The 24,572-nt window shown below is 37.0% G+C and overlaps 2 protein-coding genes across 2 annotated transcripts; both read right to left on the reverse strand.

Annotated features, from left to right (window-relative positions):
• Nucleotides 1–211: 211 nt before the first annotated feature.
• LOC131651689 (uncharacterized) lies at nucleotides 212–7,486 on the reverse strand. Its single transcript, XM_058921367.1, has 6 exons — nucleotides 7,073–7,486; nucleotides 6,757–6,852; nucleotides 1,193–1,414; nucleotides 938–1,034; nucleotides 624–686; nucleotides 212–540 (listed from the first exon to the last, which is right to left on the reverse strand). Exons 1-6 carry the CDS (start codon nucleotides 7,403–7,405, stop codon nucleotides 347–349), a joined length of 1,005 nt encoding a protein of 334 aa, XP_058777350.1. The 5' UTR covers nucleotides 7,406–7,486; the 3' UTR covers nucleotides 212–346.
• A 542-nt stretch (nucleotides 7,487–8,028) lies between these two features.
• LOC131651690 (uncharacterized) lies at nucleotides 8,029–11,396 on the reverse strand. The gene is made up of 7 exons (XM_058921368.1): nucleotides 11,242–11,396; nucleotides 10,988–11,138; nucleotides 9,803–9,865; nucleotides 9,623–9,670; nucleotides 9,464–9,517; nucleotides 8,464–8,524; nucleotides 8,029–8,369 (listed from the first exon to the last, which is right to left on the reverse strand). Exons 2-7 carry the CDS (start codon nucleotides 11,120–11,122, stop codon nucleotides 8,275–8,277), a joined length of 456 nt encoding a protein of 151 aa, XP_058777351.1. The 5' UTR covers nucleotides 11,123–11,138; nucleotides 11,242–11,396; the 3' UTR covers nucleotides 8,029–8,274.
• Between the last annotated feature and the right edge of the window lie 13,176 nt (nucleotides 11,397–24,572).

The following is a 24,572-nucleotide window of genomic DNA, read 5'->3' on the forward strand; positions in this document are numbered from 1 at the left end:
TTCCATTTCATCGTCACAATATAACACCAAGAATCTACTAAGTAGAGTCGACTACATAAATCAACTTGCACCATAATATTCTATTCAAAAGTTAACATCACTATTGTCATAAAGGAATTTACATTTATCTATATTGCGCTTTTTAATCCTACAAAATTATTCTACAAACAATTTTAGTCTTTATTATTAAGTCGATATAACTTTTTATATATAGACAGAATCTGAGATTGATTATTTTACTAGTCACTTGTGTTGAAACCTGCATAAAGTACCCGAAAATGACTAGAATCCTTTCAAAGCAACCGAACCGCGGCATGCTAAGAAGAATAAAGACATGATTTTGATCCTACTTGTTAGCTATTCCATATACATGAGGATTTATAAATGTAGCATTTGATAAGGTTGCCATGTCAAGCTCAACACTTGAAAATCCAGCTTTTGATATACTGTCTCCTGTTTCCCTAGAAAGATGACACCCATCTGCAATTGTCTGTTGCAGTGGATCAAGAACTCTCTGTAAAAATCTGAGAAATGATCCATCTGCATCGCCATGAAAATGAACCAAAATTAAGGTATTTATTACTCTGTTTAAAATAGCGAATAAAAAAGTTTTGTTTACGCACCTTTTGCAGCTACGTGTTCCACAAACACATACACTCCACCAGGTCGCAACACCCTCATCACTTCTGCATACATAGTGCAATTTCGAAGTTATATACATTATAAACAAAACATCGGCCCGAAGGAAGCATGTATTTAACTAAAACAGACATTTTATAAAACTCTATTTCGCCACAATTTAACTGAGAAAAATTTTGAGCCTTGTGCGGTAGCCCGCCTTACACGCCCTCAAAGACGGCCATGACTACGAGTCCTACCTAACATTCCAAGGTAAGCAAAAAATTTGAACAAAAACATAAGGCTAAGGTTTCATCACCTTTAAGTGTCAGATCAACATCTTTAACAGAACACAATACAAGTGTTCCAACAACTGCATCGACCGAAGCGTCACTTAATGGTATAACCTCCCCAACCTAAATAGAGCAAAATTTAAAGATCAATTAACACAAATCAAGTAATAATCCCTTAAACCATAAATTCTCTATACATGGTTCCTCAAAATCCTCATTCTAAAGAAAGGAATATAACTTATATAGCTTAAAAACCAGCGAGAATAAGAAACACTACATACAGCATGTATAAATTCAAAATTTGAGAGTGGAAATCCGGCCGATGTAGCAGAAGACCGAGCATACTTCTCCATCTCTGGATTAGGATCAATGCCAATAACCTGCACATTAGAATCGCTTGCATAATAACTGAGGTTGGGACCAGTTCCAATGCCAATCTCCAAGATTTTGTTAGCCTTCTTCTCCTTCAAGATATTGAAGATTTGAGACTTGTACTGACCAACCTTACAAGAAAATATCGCAAACCTCACTTCAATGCAATGACGAGAAAAAACATAAAACCACCCAAAAAGAGAGTTAAGAGAACGAAAACAAAAAGTGAATACTCATTTTAGTCATTTAAATTTTATAGGTCTGAACAATAACAATTATATGTATGTTCGGTAATTCATCCAACCAGCAAATATCAAATTCCAATATAATTTTTAACGTGAAAACGAGAAGCTACAAACGTCCATATGCTTGCAAACGCAAAAACAAACCGGCCATATGTTCTTGAAAATAATGAAAATTTAAAATGCTATATGAAATTGAAAATTCTTAATCACATTAACCAGTCCAAAACAATTTCAGGGACTATATTAACCTCTCCGAAAGACTAACACAGAGTGTCGTTTTCAACAATAATTTTGAAATTCCATTGATTTTCAAGACCGAATTGTATAAACAGTACATTTTCCCGAAATAAAATGGTTATTCTCTCGTATATGTGAATAGGAATTAGTTTAAATGTATTTATTTAGTGTAATTACCGATATAGCCCTGTAACCTTTATATATACGAGAAATAATAATGAGAAAAGTATGAAGCCAAGAATTATTGACATGGTATCAGTAGGTTTTCGATCAAACCTGTGAGTCTTAGGTTAATCTTGGCTTTATTCAGCAACACCCCACTGGGTCGCTCTTGAAATCATCTCGGTAGATCTCGTTTCTCGGTAATTGAAATCATCTCGGTTCTCGGTAATCTCTTCCAAGATTGCGATTCTAATCTCTGGTGCTTACAATCGTGTTTCTGGTAGTGCTCATAAGTTACAATTTTGTTATTCCTCCTTGTTTGCAAATCGTGTTTGCTTTGATCGTGTTCTCGTATCGGTGTCGGCAAGTATTCTGAATTAGGGTTTTGATTTGGTGTCGGCAAGTATTCTAAATTAGGGTTTTGATTTGGTGTCGGCGAGTATCCTGAATTAGGGTTTTGATTTGGTGTCGGCGAGTATCCTGAATTGGGGTGTTGATTTGGTGTCGGCAAGTATTCTTCAGTGTTCTGTTGGTGTTTCTTGTTTCACGTTAACAAAATTGTTACGTTAACAAAATTGTTCTTAAGTCATCTCTGATATTATGACTTCCGAAAAAGAGAGAGATCATATTTGTGTTCGTTTTACCGGAAAGAATTATCTTGTTTGGGAATTTCAGTTTCGGATGTATGTCAAAGGGAAAGGATTATGGAGTCACTTGGACGATGTCTCTTTGGCACCGTTAGAGACAACTGACTTAGATTCATGGGAAATAGAAGATGCTCAGATTATCACTTGGATTCTTGGTACTATTGATCCTCACATGATTAATAATTTGCGATCTTTTTCAACTGCTCAAGAAATGTGGAACTACTTGAAGCGTATCTATAACCTAGATAATGCGGCCAAACGTTTTCAGTTGGAGCTAGACATTGCCAATTACAAACAAGGCAATCTGTCTGTTCAAGAATATTATTCTGGTTTTTTGAATTTGTGGACAGAACACTCTGCGATTATACATGCTGAGGTACCCAAGAGTTCTCTCGCGGATGTCCAAGAGGTCTATAATACTAGTAGGCGAGATCAATTTCTCATGAAGCTTCGTGCAGAATTTGAGGTTGTCAGAGGTGCCTTGCTGAATAGGAATCCTGTTCCTTCTTTAGATACATGTGTCGGTGAACTTCTCAGAGAGGAACAACGTCTTACTACTCAAAGATCCATGTCTCATGATGTTGTCATTTCTGAGTCTTCTATGTTTGCATATGCTCATCAGGGTAGAGGTAAAGGTCGTGATATTCGACATGTCCAATGTTTCTCTTGCAAACAATTTGGACATTTTGCTCAGAGTTGCAGTAAGAAGTTTTGTAATTATTGCAAGCAGCGGGGCCATATTATCTCTGATTGTCCCACTCGTCCTCCACGATCAGCACAACGGTCGGTGCAAGCATTTCCTGCTAGTACAAGCTCTGCAGTTGGTCCTTCCATCACCAATCCATCTAATGGTGGTGCTCTCCAACCTGAAACAATCCAACAGATGGTACTTTCCGCTCTTTCAACCTTGGGAATTCAGGGTAAGTCTTCGAATGTTTCCTGTCTGTGGTTTCTTGATTCTGGTGCATCCAATCACATGACAGCCTCTTCTGAATACTTGCACAATTTACATTCTTACCATGGTAATCAGAAAATTCAAATTGCGGATGGTAATGCTCTCTCTATCACTAATGTTGGTGACCTCAACTCTGATTTTCGGGATGTGTTTGTATCACCTGGACTTGCTTCCAATTTATTATCTGTTGGTCAATTGGTTGATAATAATTGTAATGTAAATTTTTCTCGTGATGGTTGCCTTGTGCAGGAACAGGTGTCGGGGAAGGTGGTTGCGAAGGGGCCTAAAGTGGGAAGACTGTTTCCACTTCAGTTTATTTCTAGTCATTTATCTCTTGCTTGTAATAATGTCTTGAATTCTTATGAGGACTGGCATAGAAAATTGGGTCATCCTAACTCTGCTGTTTTATCTCATTTATTTAAAAATGGTTTGTTGGAAAATAAAAATGTTGTTTCTAATGCCTCTCTTTCATGTTCTGTTTGCAAATTAGCTAAAAGTAAAACACTTCCTTTTCCGTCTGGTGCTTATCGGGCTTCCTCTTGTTTTGAAATGATTCATAGTGATGTATGGGGTATGTCTCCTGTAGTTTCTCATGCTCGCTATAAATATTTTGTCACATTTATTGATGATTATAGTCGTTTTACTTGGATATATTTTCTTCGGTCTAAATCTGAAGTGTTTTCTATGTTTAAGAAATTTCTGACATATGTTGAAACTCAATTTCATGAAAGTGTTAAAAATTTTCGCTCTGATTCTGGTGGTGAGTACATGTCTCGTGAGTTTCAAGAATTTCTTCAACAAAAAGGCATTTTGTCTCAACGATCTTGTCCCAATACCCCCCAACAAAATGGGATGGCAGAACGCAAGAATCGTCATTTGCTTGATGTGACACGCACTTTACTTCTTCAAGCTTCTGTACCACCCCGATTTTGGGTGGAGGCTCTTTCCACAGCTGTCTTCTTGATCAATCGTCTTCCTTCTACGGTTATTGATCTCGATTCTCCTTTTTTTCGTCTTTTTAAAATTCAGCCTAATTATAATGATTTACATACCTTTGGATGTGTTTGTTTTGTTCACTTACCTCCATTTGAAAGGCATAAGCTTGGAGCGCAGTCTGTTCAATGTGCATTTATGGGGTATAGTCACTCTCATAAGGGATTTGTGTGTTATGATGTCACTAACCATCGTTTTCGTATTTCTAGGAATGTGACATTTTTTGATAATCAGTTTATGTTTCCATGTGTTTCTCCTGTCATGAATGATATTGTTACTCTTCCTAAGTTTTCTATTATGCCTCAATCTATAGAACGCTATAAACCAGGTCATGTATATGTCAGAAAACACAAACAGCAGGTTCCCACACCCCTTCCCGACGCTGAACCGCCACCTGATCCTTTAATGGTTGAACCACGACGTTCTGGTCGAATATCTCGAGCACCAGATAGATATTCACCAGACAGGTATGATTCCTCACATACTTCTCTGACTGCCACACTCTCTAGCATATCTATTCCTACTTGCTATTCACAGGCTGTTAAAGATGTACGTTGGATAAAAGCAATGAATGAGGAACTTCAAGCTCTTCAAGAGAATTTCACATGGGATATTGTCTCTTGTCCTCCTGATGTTAAACCCATTGGCTGCAAATGGGTGTATTCGGTGAAATTGAATTCTGATGGGTCCCTCAACCGTTTCAAGGCTCGCTTGGTTGCCTTAGGAAACAAGCAGGAATATGGAATTGATTATGATGAGACATTTGCACCGGTTGCCAAAATGACATCTGTTCGTACGGTACTCTCTATAGCTGCTTCTAACGGGTGGACTCTTCATCAATTAGATGTGAAAAATGCTTTTCTTCATGGTGACCTGGCGGAAGATATTTATATGACTCCTCCTCAAGGTTTATTTCCGTCATCTAAGGGTGTGTGCAAGCTCAAACGCTCCTTATACGGTTTGAAACAAGCGCCTAGAGCATGGTATGAAAAATTTCGCTCCACTCTACTTGGGTTTTCCTTTACTCAGAGTCAGTACGATTCTTCTCTATTTATTCATAGAACATCTACTGGAATTGTCCTACTTCTTCTGTATGTTGATGATATGATTATTACTGGTTCTGATCATGCTTCCATTCAAAGCCTTAAACAGCAGTTACAAGCAGCGTTTCATATGAAAGATCTTGGTAATTTGCATTATTTTCTTGGTCTTGAGGTTCATTCTACATCCAAGGGCATATTCCTCCATCAACACAAGTATGCCACAGATTTAATTTCTATGGCTGGTCTGCAATCAGCTAATCCAGTAGATACTCCTCTTGAGGTTAATGTTAAATATCATCGTGATGATGGTGATCTGTTGCATGATCCCTTATTGTATCGTCAACTCGTGGGTAGCCTTAATTACTTGACTATTACTCGCCCTGACATATCATTTGCTGTTCAACAAGTAAGTCAATTCATGCACTCTCCTCGCCACCTACACTTGGCAGCAGTTCGACGTATAATTCGTTACTTGAAGGGAAGCTCTCATCGTGGTTTATTCTTTCCTACTGGAGTTCCTCCTAAATTGAGTGCTTATAGTGATGCCGATTGGGCAGGGTGCCCTGATACTCGACGATCTGTCATTGGTTGGTGCATGTTTCTTGGCTCTTCATTGATCTCATGGAAAAGTAAGAAACAAGCGAGAGTCTCTAAATCTTCTACTGAATCTGAGTATCGTGCCATGTCTGCGGCTTGTTCTGAAATAATTTGGCTCCGTGGTCTTTTGGCTGAACTTGGATTTCCTCAAATAGAGCCAACTTCACTTTATGCTGACAATACAAGTGCCATCCAAATTGTTGCGAATCCTGTTTTTCATGAACGCACCAAACATATTGAAGTTGATTGTCACTCAATCCGTGACGCTTATGATGACAGAATAATATCACTTCCTCATGTCAGTACTCAGTTGCAGATTGCAGATATTCTTACCAAGGCCGTTCCGCGTCCACGTCATCAGTTTCTTGTTAGCAAATTGATGCTCATTGACAAGCAGCATCAATTTGAGGGGGGATGTGAATAGGAATTAGTTTAAATGTATTTATTTAGTGTAATTACCGATATAGCCCTGTAACCTTTATATATACGAGAAATAATAATGAGAAAAGTATGAAGCCAAGAATTATTGACAGTATATAGTATGAATTTAAAACAAAACCCACCCCATATCAATGAAAAGAATGAAGGATAAACCTCAGCTTCATAAGATTTGGTAAATGAATTGAGAACCCAAGCAAAGAACTTTTGATACCAGTCAGGTTTAGGTGGGTGAAACTTGTTAACCAAAGCCTACACAAAAGAAAACATTTCCAGTGTCAGAGCAAAATATTCAATCAACACTAAAGCACAGACACCAGAAACACGCCCCTGACATGTTTAAATTAAACATAATCATAGGTGTCGGTGTCGGACCGACACACAGATATGAGGGCACACCTTTTTTCAAAGATGGCGTTATTACAGATAAAAATTTTGAAATATAGTTACGGTTACAAAGAAAAAGAATTACTGTGTAGTCGGAATCTGAATTTGTGGCTGTGGCAGACTGTGTGGTTGCTGTGAATGTTGCAGTTGCAGCAGCTTCAATGAAGTGCCTTCTTCCACATAAGCATGGTTTGGTGGTGGAGGAAGTGGTGGGTTCCAGCAAGTCATCAAACTCAGTGGTGGTTGTGGTGAGTTTGTTTGACTCGACCAAGTTAACACGTTTTTTGAGCATGGTAATAATATGAGAGTTGTTGTGGGTGTTTTTGATAATAGCTTTGGGTTTTGGGGTGAAGGAATGGAATGATGCTGTTGTACCAAGAATAGGAGAATTAATAAGATTCATTACAAGAGTAGTCATAATATTGAATTTGAAAGTTCAATGTGTTGAAAGGTTCAATGGGTTGGTATTTGATTTTCCAGCCTCTGGTTTTTGAAACTTTATAAATTAATAATTTTTTTTAGAATTTGATATTTGGATATTTAAATCATCAATTGTCAGACACTTAAAGTCAAAGAGAAAAGGGGTGATGCACTGACAGTGTAAAATATTTTTACACTGTCAACCAATCACCACCATGTATCCAATTAAACCACTCTTTTATTTAAAAAATAATTTAATGACATGGCTAATTGATAGCTTTCTATTGGATGACAGTGTAAAACTATTTTACACTGTCACTGCACTACCTTTTAACTCAAAGTCAAAATAGTGGTTTAAAAGGAAAACAAATAATTTGGCAACTTGATTGTTTAGGGATGTTTAAATACCAAATTTTCATGATACAAGTAGTAAATGATTTAAGAATGTGGTCAAAGATTTATGGAGACCTTTGATTTAAAGAAAATCTCTGCAAAGAATTTTTGTTCCTTATGAATTAAGTATGATGCTGACTGTTTCTTTGTAGGGCATCCTAGCAAGTTTCTTGCATTTATTTGTCAACTAAAGAACTCATTCAATTAGATGCACCAACATAAACATCATACTGTTAAGCATCCAATCTTATTTTAGATAACTATCTTTTGTAAAACATGAAATATTACAACTGGGCACAATAGTTCAAGACCTCTCTCACTGTGCAATCCTAGCACATCCTGAAATTCATGGTTACAACCGCTTCAAACTAGTTATTAGCACAACCAACTCTAATATGCATCATCATTTGCATCTAAATTCGGAGAAGAAAGCACCACTGTCAAAATGCAATCTATAGCTCAAACCCGTAACTACTAATGGGAACTTTGATCTTGAGCAGCATCACTCTTATCACCGGCAACGTCTTCAGTAGCAACATCGTCAGCAGAACTTGGATCCTCCCCGTCAACTGTCAAAGAGGAAATATACCACAAAACAGTTATGTTTCAACGCAGATCTGAACTTTATAGAATACAAGAAATGGACCTGTCATTTGCACATACCTTCAGAACCATCTCCTGGAGCATAAGCTGAGCGCCTTGATCGAGCCTGCTGATGAGTTGGCTGAATACCAATGTAGGTAGGACCCCAAGACAGGGTACAGAAAACATAAAGAGCAATATCAGCAAAGAAATTAAAATTTCAAAGAGATGCATAGGAAAATGCTCATTGCATTTTATCATTTATTCACCATGTAATGTGTAATGGATCAGAAAATCACATTCCCTGTTCAGATCACATGTTTCCTAAAAAAAACTATATTGTAAACCTAATGAAAGGGACTTCCACAATGCTTACAAACTATTACTTCTGTTGAAGTAAGTTGCATAGCACATTTGTGTCACTGCATAGACGTGTTCTGCACAACAAAATCCATTCTTCATGATTGTTCTGAAATTCAACCTCAGTCTATTTGGCGGTTCAAAATTATTACAAATACAATAGATACATTGTGTCAACCGCACCAATGCATAAATGAATAAACTTAGTCTATATTTGGATACTGACTTAAGTTTGATTGAACTAACTTAGATTAGGAAGCATCGTTTGGAAAAGCAGCCCAACCGCTGTTTTCATTCCGAACTAAGTTTGATCTACTTTGAAGGCTGAAATTGTTCATATCTTGCTGTGCAAAAATAAGTTGGGGAATTCGATAGCAATCAAAACACACTAAGGGCCATTTAGATTTTCATATTTGAGCTTACTAACTGATATAAAACACTTGTGAGACTATTCGGTAGAACTTATGAAAATAAGTTATGACAAGTATATAAGTTGTTTCCAACTTATTTTCATGAGCTCTCAAGTATAGCTTATGAAAATAATGCATATATGAAATCAATTTGACTTTTTTTTTTTTTATAATTTTTTATTATAAAAATAGCTTATACATGAAGAATTATATGATAAGCACTTGCAGTATAAGCGTTCATTTTAGTTATTTATCCAAACAGGCCAAGTATTTAAGTGAACACGAGTGAAAAAGTCAACGGATAATTTTACCTGCAGTTTTGGACGGAGTGCTTCAAGTGGTCCTTTAGGCTTTTGTGCTCCTTGCTATATGAGTAATCATAAACAGATAAGACAGAGATGTCAGGCATCCAAATGAAACATGTTGAAGGTTACATCGAAAACTTTAATAGCATAATGACCAGAAAATACCTTCCCCAAAGCCCAATCAGCAGAATCAAAATAAGCACGTTCATGATCCTGTCAAAAATGAATTTATTCATGAACAAAAGTCAGTTCAAAAATACATTTCACACAGACACATATATTGTCAAATGATATAGCAATACAGGAAACGAAACGTTGAAGAAGCAAGAGATAAAGAAAAAAGACCTTGGATATTAGTGGAGGCTTCTTTGGCAATCTCCCTCCATACTTTTTCTTTACAGCGTCTTCCTGCAGGAATGGATTTTCAGCAAATGATATATCGAATCATAACAATATATTGTGAGATTTAATGCGAAGAATAACCATAAATGAGGTAAGAAACCCTTTATAATGCTTCCCCAATGCTTGAGGAGTGATTTCAGTAATATCTAAGCTTACAAAAAACTTAGTACAACAGATTTTCACCAACATATGAAAATAATAATATCTTGAACTGATGCAAAAACTTAATTCCAATCCAAACATTTCCTTTAGATGTAACATAAATCGTAGGCCTGTATCAAGGATCCTTTAACTTAATTTTAAGTTCCAATCAATTCATTTATCTAGATTAAGAAAAGTCCTTCATCTTTTATAAATGACAACAGCGTAGGATAAATAGCTATTTCCCGACAAATGCTGTGAAAATATGAAATTACCGGTTTGAAACTTCAAATCATGTTAAATAACCTGATGAATTTTTCCCTAAATAGTCAATAAGGTTTGCACAAGATTTAAAAACACAACCTGGGTTGTGTGGAGTTAACAAATTTGATACATTCGGCAGATTTGTAGTTGTTGAATCCAGATCAAATGATCTAAAGTTCAAGTTCAGTAAGTTTAATTTAAAAAGATCAAAATCTGCATTAAATTTGAGCTGGTCCAATCTCGATCTAGATATGCTGAATTTTTTTTGAAAGCTCGACTAATTAAGAGGAGCAATCCCATCGTCCATCGTCCACGTGCAGGGAAGCCATTGAAAGCCAGATCATGGCTATGTATGGACTCTCCCAACAATGAAATTGTTAGCACCTAGCGGAAACCTCATGCTTTTAGAGGAGCATGAGACCTTGAGATTCGAGGAGCATACTCTCCGGACTCAAGCCTTTACCACGGACTCAAGCCTTTACCACAAATATGCTAAATACCTGGATGCGCAGTTTCTAAAAACACTATCATAGACCTATCTTTTATATCAATATCAATGAAATTAATATCCAGATACATTTATTATTCAATGAAACAGTAAAGATAACTTAATTTTTTTAATCCAATAACATAAAGAACAACCAACCCCAAGAAATCTAACATTCTCAAACTACAAAAAACTCATTCTTGAAAAATAACAACGATGAAGCAAAAAACAATTACCTCTTGTTGAGAAGAGGGCATTGAGTTTTCATTATCTGCAACTTTCTGAGAATCTTTGAGATCATCCCCAGAATTATTATTATTATCACAGTGAACTTGATTGTTCACATCCTCAATATTATCACCATCTGCCATTGCTTAATCTCTCTTTCTACATAGATACCAAAATCAATTGTAAGATTCAAATACGGATCAATAAATTGAGTATGATGAAACGAAACGTGATTAAGGATATGAAGAAATTGCATCGTTACCGTAATGCAAGAAATGGAGTATTGAAATTGCGATCTTGGTTTGAGTGAAAGGAGAAGGAAAAAGTGAGAGATTGCTATGTGACGAGCATCTCGAACTGCGTTGCGACAAAGTCACGATATATTTATAGGAACTAACTAGAACATACATAATGATCAATCAATATTATTATTAAATAAAAGTATTTGGATCTTGCAACTAGTTGCAAATGAAGTCGGCAAAATAAGAGTATATATATTTTAGAATATATGATGAAATTTTAATTATGCCCTCTGATTTCGGAGATGTAAATCAGGAAGCACATTTTTTTTCCCCTAAAATTTGTATGTTTTTGGAGTCTCATCTATGGAAGTATTAGAAACATAATAAACGTTGAAAAACTTCAAATTAATTCAGTTCAGGAAATGTTTTTTAGATATATCTACGAACGTGTTAAAAACAGAATGTTCCGTAGATATACCTACGAAACATTCTGTTATATTTTAAATCAACAGCGTTTCACTTCAAAACGCAAATTTTTTAACATCAAAATATAGTACATCAAAGTAGTGTAATGTAAAGGCAATGGTATATAGTACACAAAAAGAATAAATCGTTTAAATCATCCAAATAGTGTCATACATAAAGTACATCAATCTAATAAACATACAACCATCAAAATAATCAGCATGATCAATACTGTGTGTCCCAGACAACATCTTCATCCTCTCCTTTGCCTCTCGCGCCACCTGTAACGACCGTTTTTCTTTAATTATTTATTTATGTGAATTAATTGTGCATTATGTGTTAATTATATGTTTAATTGATTTTATGTTGTTTTATTTGGGAATTATTAGTAATAATATAAGATAGTAAGTGTTGTTGATAATTGGGCCTAAGTCGGTATTAGTAAGTGAGGGGTGTTAGTTAGAGCCCATTAGTAATTTAAGATAGTAAGGGTTTAACTAAAACAAGGGTTTTAGAGGAAATAGAAATTAGAAGTTCATTTTGGGGTTTTGGTGAAAGAAGAAGAGAGTAGAGTGAAGAGAAAGAGGAGAATCTCAAGGTTGAAGCTAGAGTTGTCTTCAATCCAAACCTAAGGTAAGGGTGGGATTCTTTCATGCTAAAGGGATGTATGATAATGTTTTGGGTGAGATTTAATTGAATGTTGCATCCATGGAAGTTGTGTAGAAATTGAATAGAGATTGTTAGGGTTTATGAACAATTGCTTGATTTGATGATTTGAAATGTGTTTAAATTGATGTTATGATGTTATAAGACCCATAATATGTGTTGTATTTGTGTTTATACCATGTACTCTGTGATTGTTCGTGATGTTTGATGTTTTCCAACTTGATTGGGTTGAGTTTAGGGGTTTTTGGATGGGTTTCGTATGCTGTTTTCTGTGTTTGGGGTTTTCTGAAAATCGCCAGTTCGCGTCGCGAACCCTTGGCAGAAACTTTAGAAATTCTGGATCTGCTCAGTTCGCGCCGCGACCCCTTGTTGGCGCCGCGAACTGCTTGGCAGAAAGTTGGGAATTTTTGGATTCGCTCAGTTCGCGCCGCGAACCCTGTTGGCGCCGCGAACCCTGTTTTGCAGAATTTTTCCTAAACTTTGAAATGATGTATCTTTTGAACCGTAACTCCTTTTTAAGTGCCGTTTGAACCTACGTGAAGCCCTAATTGATGTCTTTCCATTGAATATGCTTAGTGTAACTTTGAATACTCTTGGAATCTTCTTGCATTGGATTTTGTTGACATTGGATATCCGGAATTGATTATGTCGTTTAAGTTGATCATGTCGTTTACGTGGATTGTGTTGTTCGAGTCGATTATGTCGTTAAGTGTGATTGTGAATGTGTATCATTGAGTCACATTCATTGCATTGTTTGAGACGGCCCTAGTGGCAAATGTTTGAGACGGCCCTTGTGGCGAATGTTTGAGATGGCCCAATGGCAATTGTTTGAGACGGGAGTTTTACTCCAATGGTACCACATGCATTTGCATTGTTCGAGTTGCATAAGTAAAGTCGTGTGATGAGTCGTATTTGAATATTTGTGGTGCATAACATGAATGTTATCTTGTGTCGATTTGATGGTTGTTTCGTTGAGCATATGTGATAAATGCCTATGTATGCCTTAATTGAGATTGATATTATTGTTGTTGGTAAGATGTTAAATGATGTGAATAGTAGTAAGTGATATATGTTGAGAAGTGGTGACCGATGTATGATTATTTCTCCGCTTTGAATATTATCATACGCTTCTTTATAATGAATGATATCTCACCCCTTCTGTTTGAATGTTGCCCTCCGTTGGTAACGTGCAGGTAATGACGCGGAGTAGTCGTGTACCTATAGCTCGAGTCGGTGTGTGTCAATGCTCTGATACGTAGCACTCGGGGAAAGTTGGATTACTTGTTTACGTCTTGTTTCTTGTGTTTATCCTTGTTGAACTTTGTCCTTATGTTATGCTAAGACTTGTTAGATGTATTGAGCCGTGTTTGGCCTTGACATTATGAGTTGTATTGTTGTTGACTTATGATTTTCCGCTGCGATGCAAGTACTTGATTGGCTGACAATGATTAATGATTCCGATATTGTTCTCCTACATGTGTGTTATGTATCTAAGTGATTGAGCATGATATACGTATGCGATGTTTGTTGTTTAAATGTGACGCTCCGAATCGCTATGTTCAATTTGCTTGAAATTTTGTACTCTAATATTCCTCTTTAATTGCGGGGTAGATTTGGGGTGTTACATTAGTGGTATCAGAGCAGGTCGGTCTTGTCCGACCATGTGTCGTGTCGTAGTGTAGTCTAACAAGCGTATATTATTGTTTGTGCTGATTGCTTTTGTGTTGTAGTGAAGACTTGTGATGGCTGGGAGGAATGATGCTGCGATAGCTGCTGCTTTGGAAGCAATGGCTCAAGTTTTGGAGAACCAACAGCATGGTGGAGAGAGTGATGCTTCTCGGAGTTTGGCTACCTTCCAAAGAGAGAACCCTCCTGTGTTTAAGGGAACTTATGATCCTGATGGCGCTTTGACATGGCTTAAGGAGATTGAGAGGATTTTCCGTGTCATGGATTGCACTTCTGAACAGAAGGTTCGGTATGGGACTCATATGCTAGCAGTTGAGGCGGATGATTGGTGGCTAGAGACCCGTAGGAGGTTGGAAGCGAGTGGTGAAGAGATCTCTTGGATTGTGTTTCGCATGGAGTTCTTAAGGAAGGTGTTGAGTTGTTATCGGCCAGACAGTTTCGTTTGTTGATGAAAGAAGATGTTCAAGTGTTCGCGTTGGTTGCTTCGATGTCTGTTGAGAATCAGGCTGTAATAGAAAGGTTGAAGGTAGTATGTGAATTTCCTGAAGTTTTCCCTGATGAAATTCCTGATGTACCACCTGAGAGAGAAGTTGAGTTCTCTATTGGTCTTGTACCTGGTACTAGACCTGTGTCTATGGCACCGTATAGGATGTCTGCATCTGAATTGTCTGAATTGAAGAAGCAGTTGGAAGAATTGCTTGAGAAGAGGTTTGTGAGACCTAGTGTGTCGACGTGGGGAGCTCCAGTGTTGTTGGTTAAGAAGAAAGATGGAAGTATGAGACTTTGTATTGATTATCGTCAGTTGAATAAGGTGACAATCAAGCACAAGTATCCACTTCCAAGAATTGATGACTTGATGGATCAATTGGTTGGTGCTCGTGTGTTTAGCAAGATCGATTTGAGGTCGGGTTACCATCAGATTAAAGTGAAAGATGAGGATATGCAGAAGACGGCTTTCAGAACACGTTATGGACATTATGAGTATTCCGTGATGCCCTTTGGTGTTACTAATGCACCTGGAGTATTTATGGAGTACATGAACCGCATTTTTCATGAGTATCTGGATCGTTTTGTGGTGGTGTTCATTGATGACATTTTGATTTACTCTAAATCAGAATCAGATCATGCTGAGCATTTGAAGTTGGCATTGCAAGTCTTGAAAGAGAAGAAGTTGTATGCTAAGTTATCCAAGTGTGAGTTTTGGTTGAAGGAAGTTAGTTTTCTGGGGCATGTCATTTCTGGTGATGGCATTGCTGTGGATCCGTCTAAAGTTGATGCGTGTTGAGATGGGATACTCCTAAGTCGGCTACCGAGATTCGAAGCTTTTTGGGACTAGCTGGTTATTATAGAAGGTTCATTGAAGGTTTCTCTAAGTTAGCCCTTCCGTTGACTAAGTTGACTTGTAAGGGTAAGGCTTTCGTGTGGGATGTTTCTTGTGAAGATAGTTTTACCGAGTTGAAGAAAAGGTTGACGTCGGCACTGATTTTGATATTGCCTAATCCGGAAGAATCGTTTGTGGTTTATTGTGATGCTTCTAAGATGGGTTTAGGAGGTGTGCTCATGCAAAATGGTAAAGTTGTTGCTTATGCATCAAGACAGTTGAGAGTTCATGAGAAGAACTATCCTACACATGATTTGGAACTTGCTGCTGTAGTGTTCGTGTTGAAGATTTGGAGACATTATCTTTATGGTTCTAGATTTGAAGTCTTTAGCGACCATAAGAGTTTGAAGTATCTGTTTGATCAGAAGGAATTGAATATGAGACAACGAAGGTGGTTAGAACTGTTGAAGGATTATGATTTCAGTTTGAATTATCATCCAGGAAAAGCTAATGTTGTTGCTGATGCCTTAAGTCGCAAGACTTTGCATATGTCGGCAATGATGGTTAAGGAGTTGGAATTAATTGAGCAATTTTGAGATATGAGTTTGGTATGTGAAGTGACTCCTTCGAGTGTTCGATTGGGTATGTTGAAGATTAACAATGATTTTCTGGATAGTGTCAGAGAAGCCCAGAAGTTGGATATGAAATTGGTTGATTCGATGATTGGAGTTAATCAAGCTGAGAATGGTGATTTCAAGTTAGATGCGCACGGTGTGTTGAGGTATCGTGATCGGATTTGTATACCAGATGATGTGGATTTGAAAAGATCTATTCTTGAGGAAGGTCATAGGAGTAATCTGAGTATTCATCCCGGAGCTACGAAAATGTACCAAGATTTGAAGAATTTGTTTTGGTGGCCTGGAATGAAGCGTGACATAGCTCAGTTTGTGTATGCATGTTTGACTTGTCAGAAGTCGAAGGTTGAACATCAGAAGCCTGCTGGTTTAATGCAACCGTTGGAAGTCCCGGAATGGAAATGGGATAGTATTTCCATGGATTTTGTGACAAGTTTGCCGAATACCGTGAGAGGACATGATTCGATTTGGGTGATTGTTGATAGGCTTACGAAGTCGGCTCATTTCATACCTATTAACATCACTTATCCAGTTTCGAAGTTGGCGGAAATTTATGTCCGTGTGATTGTGAAGTTGCATGGTGTTCCTTTGTGTATTGTTTCGGATAGAGATCCGAGGTTCACTTCAGATTTTTGGAAGAGTTTGCAAGAGGCGTTGGGTTCTAAGTTGAGGTTGAGTTCGGCGTATCATCCTCAGAACGATGGTCAAACGGAGAGAACGATTCAATCTTTGGAGGATTTGTTGAGATCTTGTGTTCTTGAGCAGGGAGGTACGTGGGATACTTATCTTCCATTGATAGAGTTCACATACAACAATAGTTACCATTCAAGTATCGGTATGGCACCGTTTGAAGCGTTGTATGGTCGGAGGTGTAGGACTCCGTTGTGTTGGCATGAATCGGGTGAGAGTGTAGTACTTGGACCTGAGATTGTTCGAGAAACTACCGAGAAGGTTAAGTTGATCCGTGAGAAGATGAAGACTTCGCAAAGTAGGCAGAAGAGTTACCATGATAAGAGGAGGAAGGATTTGGAATTCCAAGCTGGTGATCATGTATTTCTAAGAGTTACGCCAACGACTGGTGTGGGAAGAGCCTTGAAGTCGAAGAAGCTAATTCCTCGTTTTATTGGACCGTATCAGATTTCTGAGAGAGTGGGGAATGTGGCATATAGAGTGGCCTTACAACCTAATCTTTCGAATTTGCATGACGTGTTTCATGTGTCGCAACTTCGGAAGTATGTTTCGGATCCTTCGCATGTGATTCATATGGACGATGTGCAAGTGCGGGATAATCTCACGGTGGAGACTATGCCGATAAGGATTGAGGATCGCGAGACGAAGACGCTTAGAGGCAAAGAGATTGCTTTGGTGAAAGTCGTTTGGTCGGGTGCTACCGGTGAAAGTATGACGTGGGAATTGGAGAGGAAGATGCGCGAGTCGTATCCTGAGTTATTCGATTGAGGTAATTTTCGAGGACGAAAATATTCTAAGTGGGGGAGAGTTGTAACGACCGTTTTTCTTTAATTATTTATTTATGTGAATTAATTGTGCATTATGTGTTAATTATATGTTTAATTGATTTTATGTTGTTTTATTTGGGAATTATTAGTAATAATATAAGATAGTAAGTGTTGTTGATAATTGGGCCTAAGTCGGTATTAGTAAGTGAGGGGTGTTAGTTAGAGCCCATTAGTAATTTAAGATAGTAAGGGTTTAACTAAAACAAGGGTTTTAGAGGAAATAGAAATTAGAAGTTCATTTTGGGGTTTTGGTGAAAGAAGAAGAGAGTAGAGTGAAGAGAAAGAGGAGAATCTCAAGGTTGAAGCTAGAGTTGTCTTCAATCCAAACCTAAGGTAAGGGTGGGATTCTTTCATGCTAAAGGGATGTATGATGATGTTCTGGGTGGGATTTAATTGTATGTTGCATCCATGGAAGTTGTGTAGAAATTGAATAGAGATTGTTAGGGTTTATGAACAATTGCTTGATTTGATGATTTGAAATGTGTTTAAATTGATGTTATGATGTTATAAGACCCATAATATGTGTTGTATTTGTGTTTATACCATGTACTCTGTGATTGTTCGTGATGTTTGATGTTTTCCAACTTGACTGGGTTGAGTTTAGGGGTTTTGGGATGGGTTTCGTATGCTGTTGTCTGTGTTTGGGGTTTTCTGAAAATCGCCAGTTCGCGCCGCAAACCCTTGTGCGCGCCGCGAACCCTTGGCAGAAACTTTAGAAATTCTGGATCTGCTCAGTTCGCGCCGCGACCCCTTGTTGGCGCCGCGAACTGCTTGGCAGAAAGTTGGGAATTTTTGGATTCGCTCAGTTCGCGCCGCGAACCCTGTTGGCGCCGCGAACCCTGTTTTGCAAAATTTTTCCTAAACTTTGAAATGATGTATCTTTTGAACCGTAACTCCTTTTTAAGTGCCGTTTGAACCTACGTGAAGCCCTAATTGATGTCTTTCCATTGAATATGCTTAGTGTAACTTTGAATACTCTTGGAATCTTCTTGCATTGGATTTTGTTGACATTGGATATCCGGAATTGATTATGTCGTTTAAGTTGATCATGTCATTTACGTGGATTGTGTTGTTCGAGTCGATTATGTCGTTAAGTGTGATTGTGAATGTGCATCATTGAGTCACATTCATTGCATTGTTTGAGACGGCCCTAGTGGCAAATGTTTGAGACGGCCCTTGTGGCGAATGTTTGAGACGACCCAATGGCAATTGTTTGAGACGGGAGTTTTATTCTAATGGTACCACATGCATTTGCATTGTTCGAGTTGCATAAGTAAAGTCGTGTGATGAGTCGTATTTGAATATTTGTGTGTCCATAACATGAATGTTATCTTGTGTCGATTTGATGGTTGTTTCGTTGAGCATAAGTGATAAATGCCTATGTATGCCTTAATTGAGATTGATATTATTGTTGTTGGTAAGATGTTGAATGATGTGAATAGTAGTAAGTGATATATGTTGAGAATGTAAATGCAAGCTTCTCAAGCATAGTGTGTTTTGATGAAGACAATATGGACATCAAGCTTTTATAAAGGATGTGCAAAAAGAATTTCAAGCATCAAGCAAAAATACATCATTTCAAAGTCTTGAAGAAATTGTGAAGATTCAAGAATCAAGCTAAAGTGTCAAAGGTATAAACAAAACTCACTTTGACATATAATTGTTCACAAATATATTTCCATGCATATCATAAACATACTACAAAGTGTCATCCTTCAAAAGTTCATTTAAAACCTTTTTCAAAGTTAAATTTCAAAATAAAGGTTTTAGGAACCGGGTTGTCCCTATGGGGGAACCGGTTCCCAGCATTCTAAGTTTTCAGTTCTCTGTGTTTTACTATGGGGAACCGGGTTGTCCCTAGGTGGGAACCGGTTCCTCAGTTCAAAATTTGAAATTTCTGCTGTAACGTTCAGCAGGAACCGGGTTGTCCCAGGTAGGAACCGGTTCCTACTGAACCAGTGTGTTTTTTCATTGCATGATCTTATTCAAACGAATCCATTTTCTTACCACTTGATCATTGCATTGTTTCATGGAAAAATAACCATTCAAAGAGGTGTTTGACACATTATAAATACTACATATTTCAAAATCATTATTCACCTTCTTCATTAACAATTCATACTCATAAATTTCATTATTTTCAAGTGTCCACAAACCAGAATTTTTATATGAAACTTTCTACACACATTTTCATTGAGAATTCATTTAAAGTTTCATGCATACATTGTGAACACTTATATTCATTTTGAGAATTGTTTATTTGAAGAAGAAGATCAATCCAAGATTGATAGTGCTATACAAACTTCATCTAAATCTCTTGTAAAAATTCAAAGAAAATTATCTCCTTACTATCCAGGATTGTTGGAAGTAAGTGGTGTGTTTGAAGAGGATTGTTCTTCATTCACATTAGTGTTGATTGATCTTAAAGGTGTTAAGAACCTTTGATCACCCTATAGGTTAGATAGTAGGCATAGGCTTGTACAATAATTCTAACTATAGTGAAATCTCTTTCGTGTTTGAAAGGGGACTGGAGTACTCTCGGATTGTGAGGGGAACCAGTATATATCGTTGCGTTCTTTACTTTTCCGCACTTTATTGCATTCATCACCATTACCAAAGAAAAGAAAAGAACCTTACAAAAACCTTCAAACACTTAACCAAAAATTATTAGAAGTATTCTCATAAAACCGATTAAATTTTTGAAAACCTAATTCACCCCCCCTCTTAGGCGCAATCTTATACTTACATTTGGCATCAGAGCAAGTTATAGGTAACTTGTTCCTAAAGATCCAGAATGGCTTCCGCAAATCAAAGACCGGTTTTCAAAGATGGTGGTTCTAACAACAAGCCTCCATTGTTTTGTGGTGAATATTTTGACTTTTGGAAAATCCAAATGAAGGCTCATCTAGAAGCACAAGGAGAAGAAGTTTGGGAGGCTGTCCTACAAGGTCCTCATGTTCCTACAACGGTCGTTAATGGTGTTGGATCGGAGAAACCTAAAGCGTCATGGGATGATAATGATAGAAAAAGGGTTCTTGCTGACAAAAAGGCGATCAGTCTTCTTCATGGTGCTCTTAGTATGGATGAATTCTTCCGAATATCAACATGTACAACATCAAAGGAAATTTGGGATACTCTTGTAGAAACTCATGAAGGTACCGCTGAAGTTAAAAGATCAAGGTTGAATACTTTAAGCCAAGAGTACGAACTGTTTAGAATGAAGCCCGGAGAAACTATTCTCGATTTGCAAAAACGATTCGTACATTTGACAAATCACTTGAAGGCACTTGGTAAGACTCTTACTACCGAAGAACTTAATCTTAAAGTGCTCAGATCTTTGACAAGGGAGTGGCAACCAAAAGTGACGGCGATATCCGAAAAGAAGAATTTATCAAAACTTACTTCCGCAACACTATTTGGAAAACTTCAAGAATATGAGACAGAACTTGGAAGATTGGAAAAGCATGAGAACTTAGAAAAGAAATCCAAAGGCATTGCATTAAAAGTAGATTCAATAGAAAGCAAAATGAAAGATGCATCGGATGAAGATGAAAACTTCTTGCTTCTTGTAAAAAGGTTAGGCAAATTTTTTGGTAATAAAAATAATATTGATAATACTAACTATGTCAAAAGAAAGAAATTCTCAAAGCATAAAGATAAAGAAGCATCCACTTCATCACAAGAAGTTACATGCTATGAATGTGGGAAACAAGGACACATAAAGCCGGAATGTCCAAAGCTTTCGAAGAAGAATGGATTCAAAGGCAAAAGGGAGTTCAAAAATAAAAAGGCCTACATAGCATGGGAAGATAATGAAGTAAGTTCCTCATCGGACTCTGATAGTGACGAAAGTGCAAACCTAGCACTAATGGCATCACACCACTCCGACGATGAAGAAGGCGAGGTTAGTTATGATGATTCTCTTTTTGATAATGGTGCGCAAGGTGCAATAGAAGAATTATTAAAAGAATGCAAAATTCTCTATAAAACTATCTCATCTCAAAAGAAAATAATATCATCATTAGAAGAGAAGGTTAAGATAATTGAAGTAGAACATAAAGATGACAAAGAAAAAATGATTAGTGTTCAAGAAGATAATGTTGCATGCAAGAATTGTGAATCACTTTCCTTCCAAATTGTCCAATTAAAACGTGTTTTAGAAAGATATGAAAAAGGGCAAATTGGATTGGAAAATGTTCTTAGCACACAAAGATACTCCAATGATAAGAGCGGACTTGGTTTCTCTAAATTTGATAAACCAACATCCAACAAGACTATCTTTGTCAAGGCTAGTAACCAACCAATTCAAGAGAAAGTGATCAAGCCTAAAGTAATGCAACATTATCCTAAAAGGAAGAACTTTGTTAAGAAGAAATCTTATCCTCCTAGATATAGAAGTAACTTTGAACCTACTTGTTTTTATTGTGGTATTATTGGTCACACACCCAATGCTTGTTATGTAAGGAACTTTAGTGTTCCTAGTGGACATTATGTATGGGTGAAGAAAGGAACTAACTATGATGGACCCAAAGCCATTTGGGTACCTAACAAAACTTAATTTGTTTTGTAGGCATGCTTGAAGACCACTTCAAACCTATGGTATCTAGATAGTGGTTGTTCAAAGCATATGACGGGTGACTTAAACCAATTTTCAGATCTAAGGTTAAAGGCCAAGGGTTTTGTCACTTATGGAGACAACAATAAGGGAAGAATTCTTGGCAAAGGCAAAGTTGGTGCACCACCTTTCACATCCATTGAAGATGTTCTTTATGTTGAAGGACTAAAGCATAATCTTCTAAGCATTAGCCAACTTTGTGACAAAGGCTTCAAGATCAAATTTACTAAGGAAGAATGCTTGATCATCGATGAAGTCACCAATGAGGTAAAACTCAAAGGTACAAGAATTAATAACATTTTTATGATTTCTTTAAATGATTTATCTTTGAAAGTAAAATGTCTTTTGGTAAACAATAATGAATCATGGTTATGGCATAAAAGAGCAGCCCATATTCATATGGATCATTTAAATAAGTTAACCAAACATGATCTTGTTATTGGCTTACCTAAGATAAAGTTTGTCAAAGATAAACTATGTGATGCTTGTCAAAAGGGAAAGCAAACCAAATCGTCTTTCAAACCAAAGAATGTGGTGACTACAACAAGACCACTTCAATTGTTGCATATGGATTTATTTGGTCCATCAAGGACAAGAAGCTTCGGAGGTAATGTATACGTTTTAGTTATTGTTGATGATTATTCTAGATATTCTTGGACTTTGTTTCTTGTGCAGAAAAGTGATGCTTTTAAAGCCTTTAAGAAGTATGCAAAACAAATCCAAAATGAAAAATCATTAAAGATTGTATCCATAAGAAGTGATCATGGTGGAGAGTTTCAAAATGCATCGTTTGAAGAATTTTGTGAAGAACATGGTATCTCTCATAATTTTTCAGCACCAAGAACTCCACAACAAAATGGAGTAGTTGAAAGGAAAAATAGGTTTCTAGTGGAACTTGCAAGAACAATGCTTAGTGATGCAAATCTTCCTAAATATTTTTGGGCGGATGCGGTTAGTACGGCATGTTATGTTGGAAATCGAGTAATCATTAGACCTATCTTAAAGAAGACTCCATATGAACTCTTCAAAGGAAGAAAGCCAAACATTGCTCACTTTCACATTTTTGGATGCAAGTGCTTTGTTCTCAACAATGACAAAGACAATCTTGGTAAGTTTGATGAGAAATCCGACGAAGGTATATTTCTTGGTTATTATCTTTCTAGTAAAGCATATAGAATTTATAATAAAAGAACTTTAACTATTGAAGAATCTATGCATGTATCTTTTGATGAGACTAACACTTCCAAAGAGGAAATAGTTGTTTGTGATGATGATGATCCTTTAGATTTACCCCTGGAAGAACCTTCAAATGATACAATTGTGAAGGCACCGGAAGAACCTTCAAATGATATAATTGTGAAGGCACCGGAAGTACAACAAGAAAGTGTTCAACAAGAAAGTGTACAACAAGAATCAAACACCAATGATCTACCAAAAGAATGGAGAACTCATAGAGATCATCCTATTGATAAAGTTATTGGTGATATTAGTCAAGGAGTTGCAACAAGATTAAATCTCAAAGATGCTTGCTTACACATGGCTTTTGTTTCTCAAATTGAACCTTCCAAAGTTGATGAAGCCTTAGGAGACGATCAATGGATAAATGCAATGCAAGAAGAATTAAATCAATTCGAGAGAAATCAAGTTTGGGAACTTGTTCCTAGACCAAGTAACAAACACATCATAGGTACTCGATGGGTGTTTAAGAACAAACTTGATGAGAATGGTATAATTGTTCGAAACAAAGCAAGATTGGTGGCCCAAGGTTACAATCAAGAAGAAGGAATCGACTTTGAAGAAATATTTGCTCCGGTTGCAAGGTTAGAAGCTATTCGTCTTTTACTTGCTTATGCATGTTCATTAAATTTTCAGCTTTATCAAATGGACGTCAAGAGCGCATTCTTGAATGGCTACATCAATGAAGAAGTCTATGTCAAACAACCCCCCGGATTTGAAGACTTCAAGAATCCTTCACATGTCTTTAAGTTAAGAAAGGCTCTTTATGGATTAAAGCAAGCACCTAGAGCATGGTATGATAGACTTAGCAATTTTTTGTGTGAAAAGGGTTTCGAAAAGGGTAAGGTTGATAAAACTTTGTTCATTAAGAAAATCAAGAGTAACACTTTATTGGTTCAAGTCTATGTTGATGATATCATTTTTGGATCGACTAACAAAGAAATGTGTGAGGAATTCTCATTGATGATGCAAGGAGAATTCGAGATGTCTATGATGGGAAAGATGAACTACTTTCTTGGACTACAAATTAAGCAACTCAAAGATGGAATCTTTATCAATCAATCCAAATATTGTAAAGAACTATTAAAGAAGTTTGATATGGACAATTGTAAAGCAATGAATACTCCAATGGGCTCCGGTACATATGTTGATCAAGATGAATCCGGTACTCCAATTGATATTACCAAGTATCGAGGTATGATTGGTTCTT

The sequence above is a fragment of the Vicia villosa genome, linkage group LG2, assembly GCF_029867415.1.
Source record: "Vicia villosa cultivar HV-30 ecotype Madison, WI linkage group LG2, Vvil1.0, whole genome shotgun sequence".
NCBI lineage: Eukaryota > Viridiplantae > Streptophyta > Magnoliopsida > Fabales > Fabaceae > Vicia > Vicia villosa.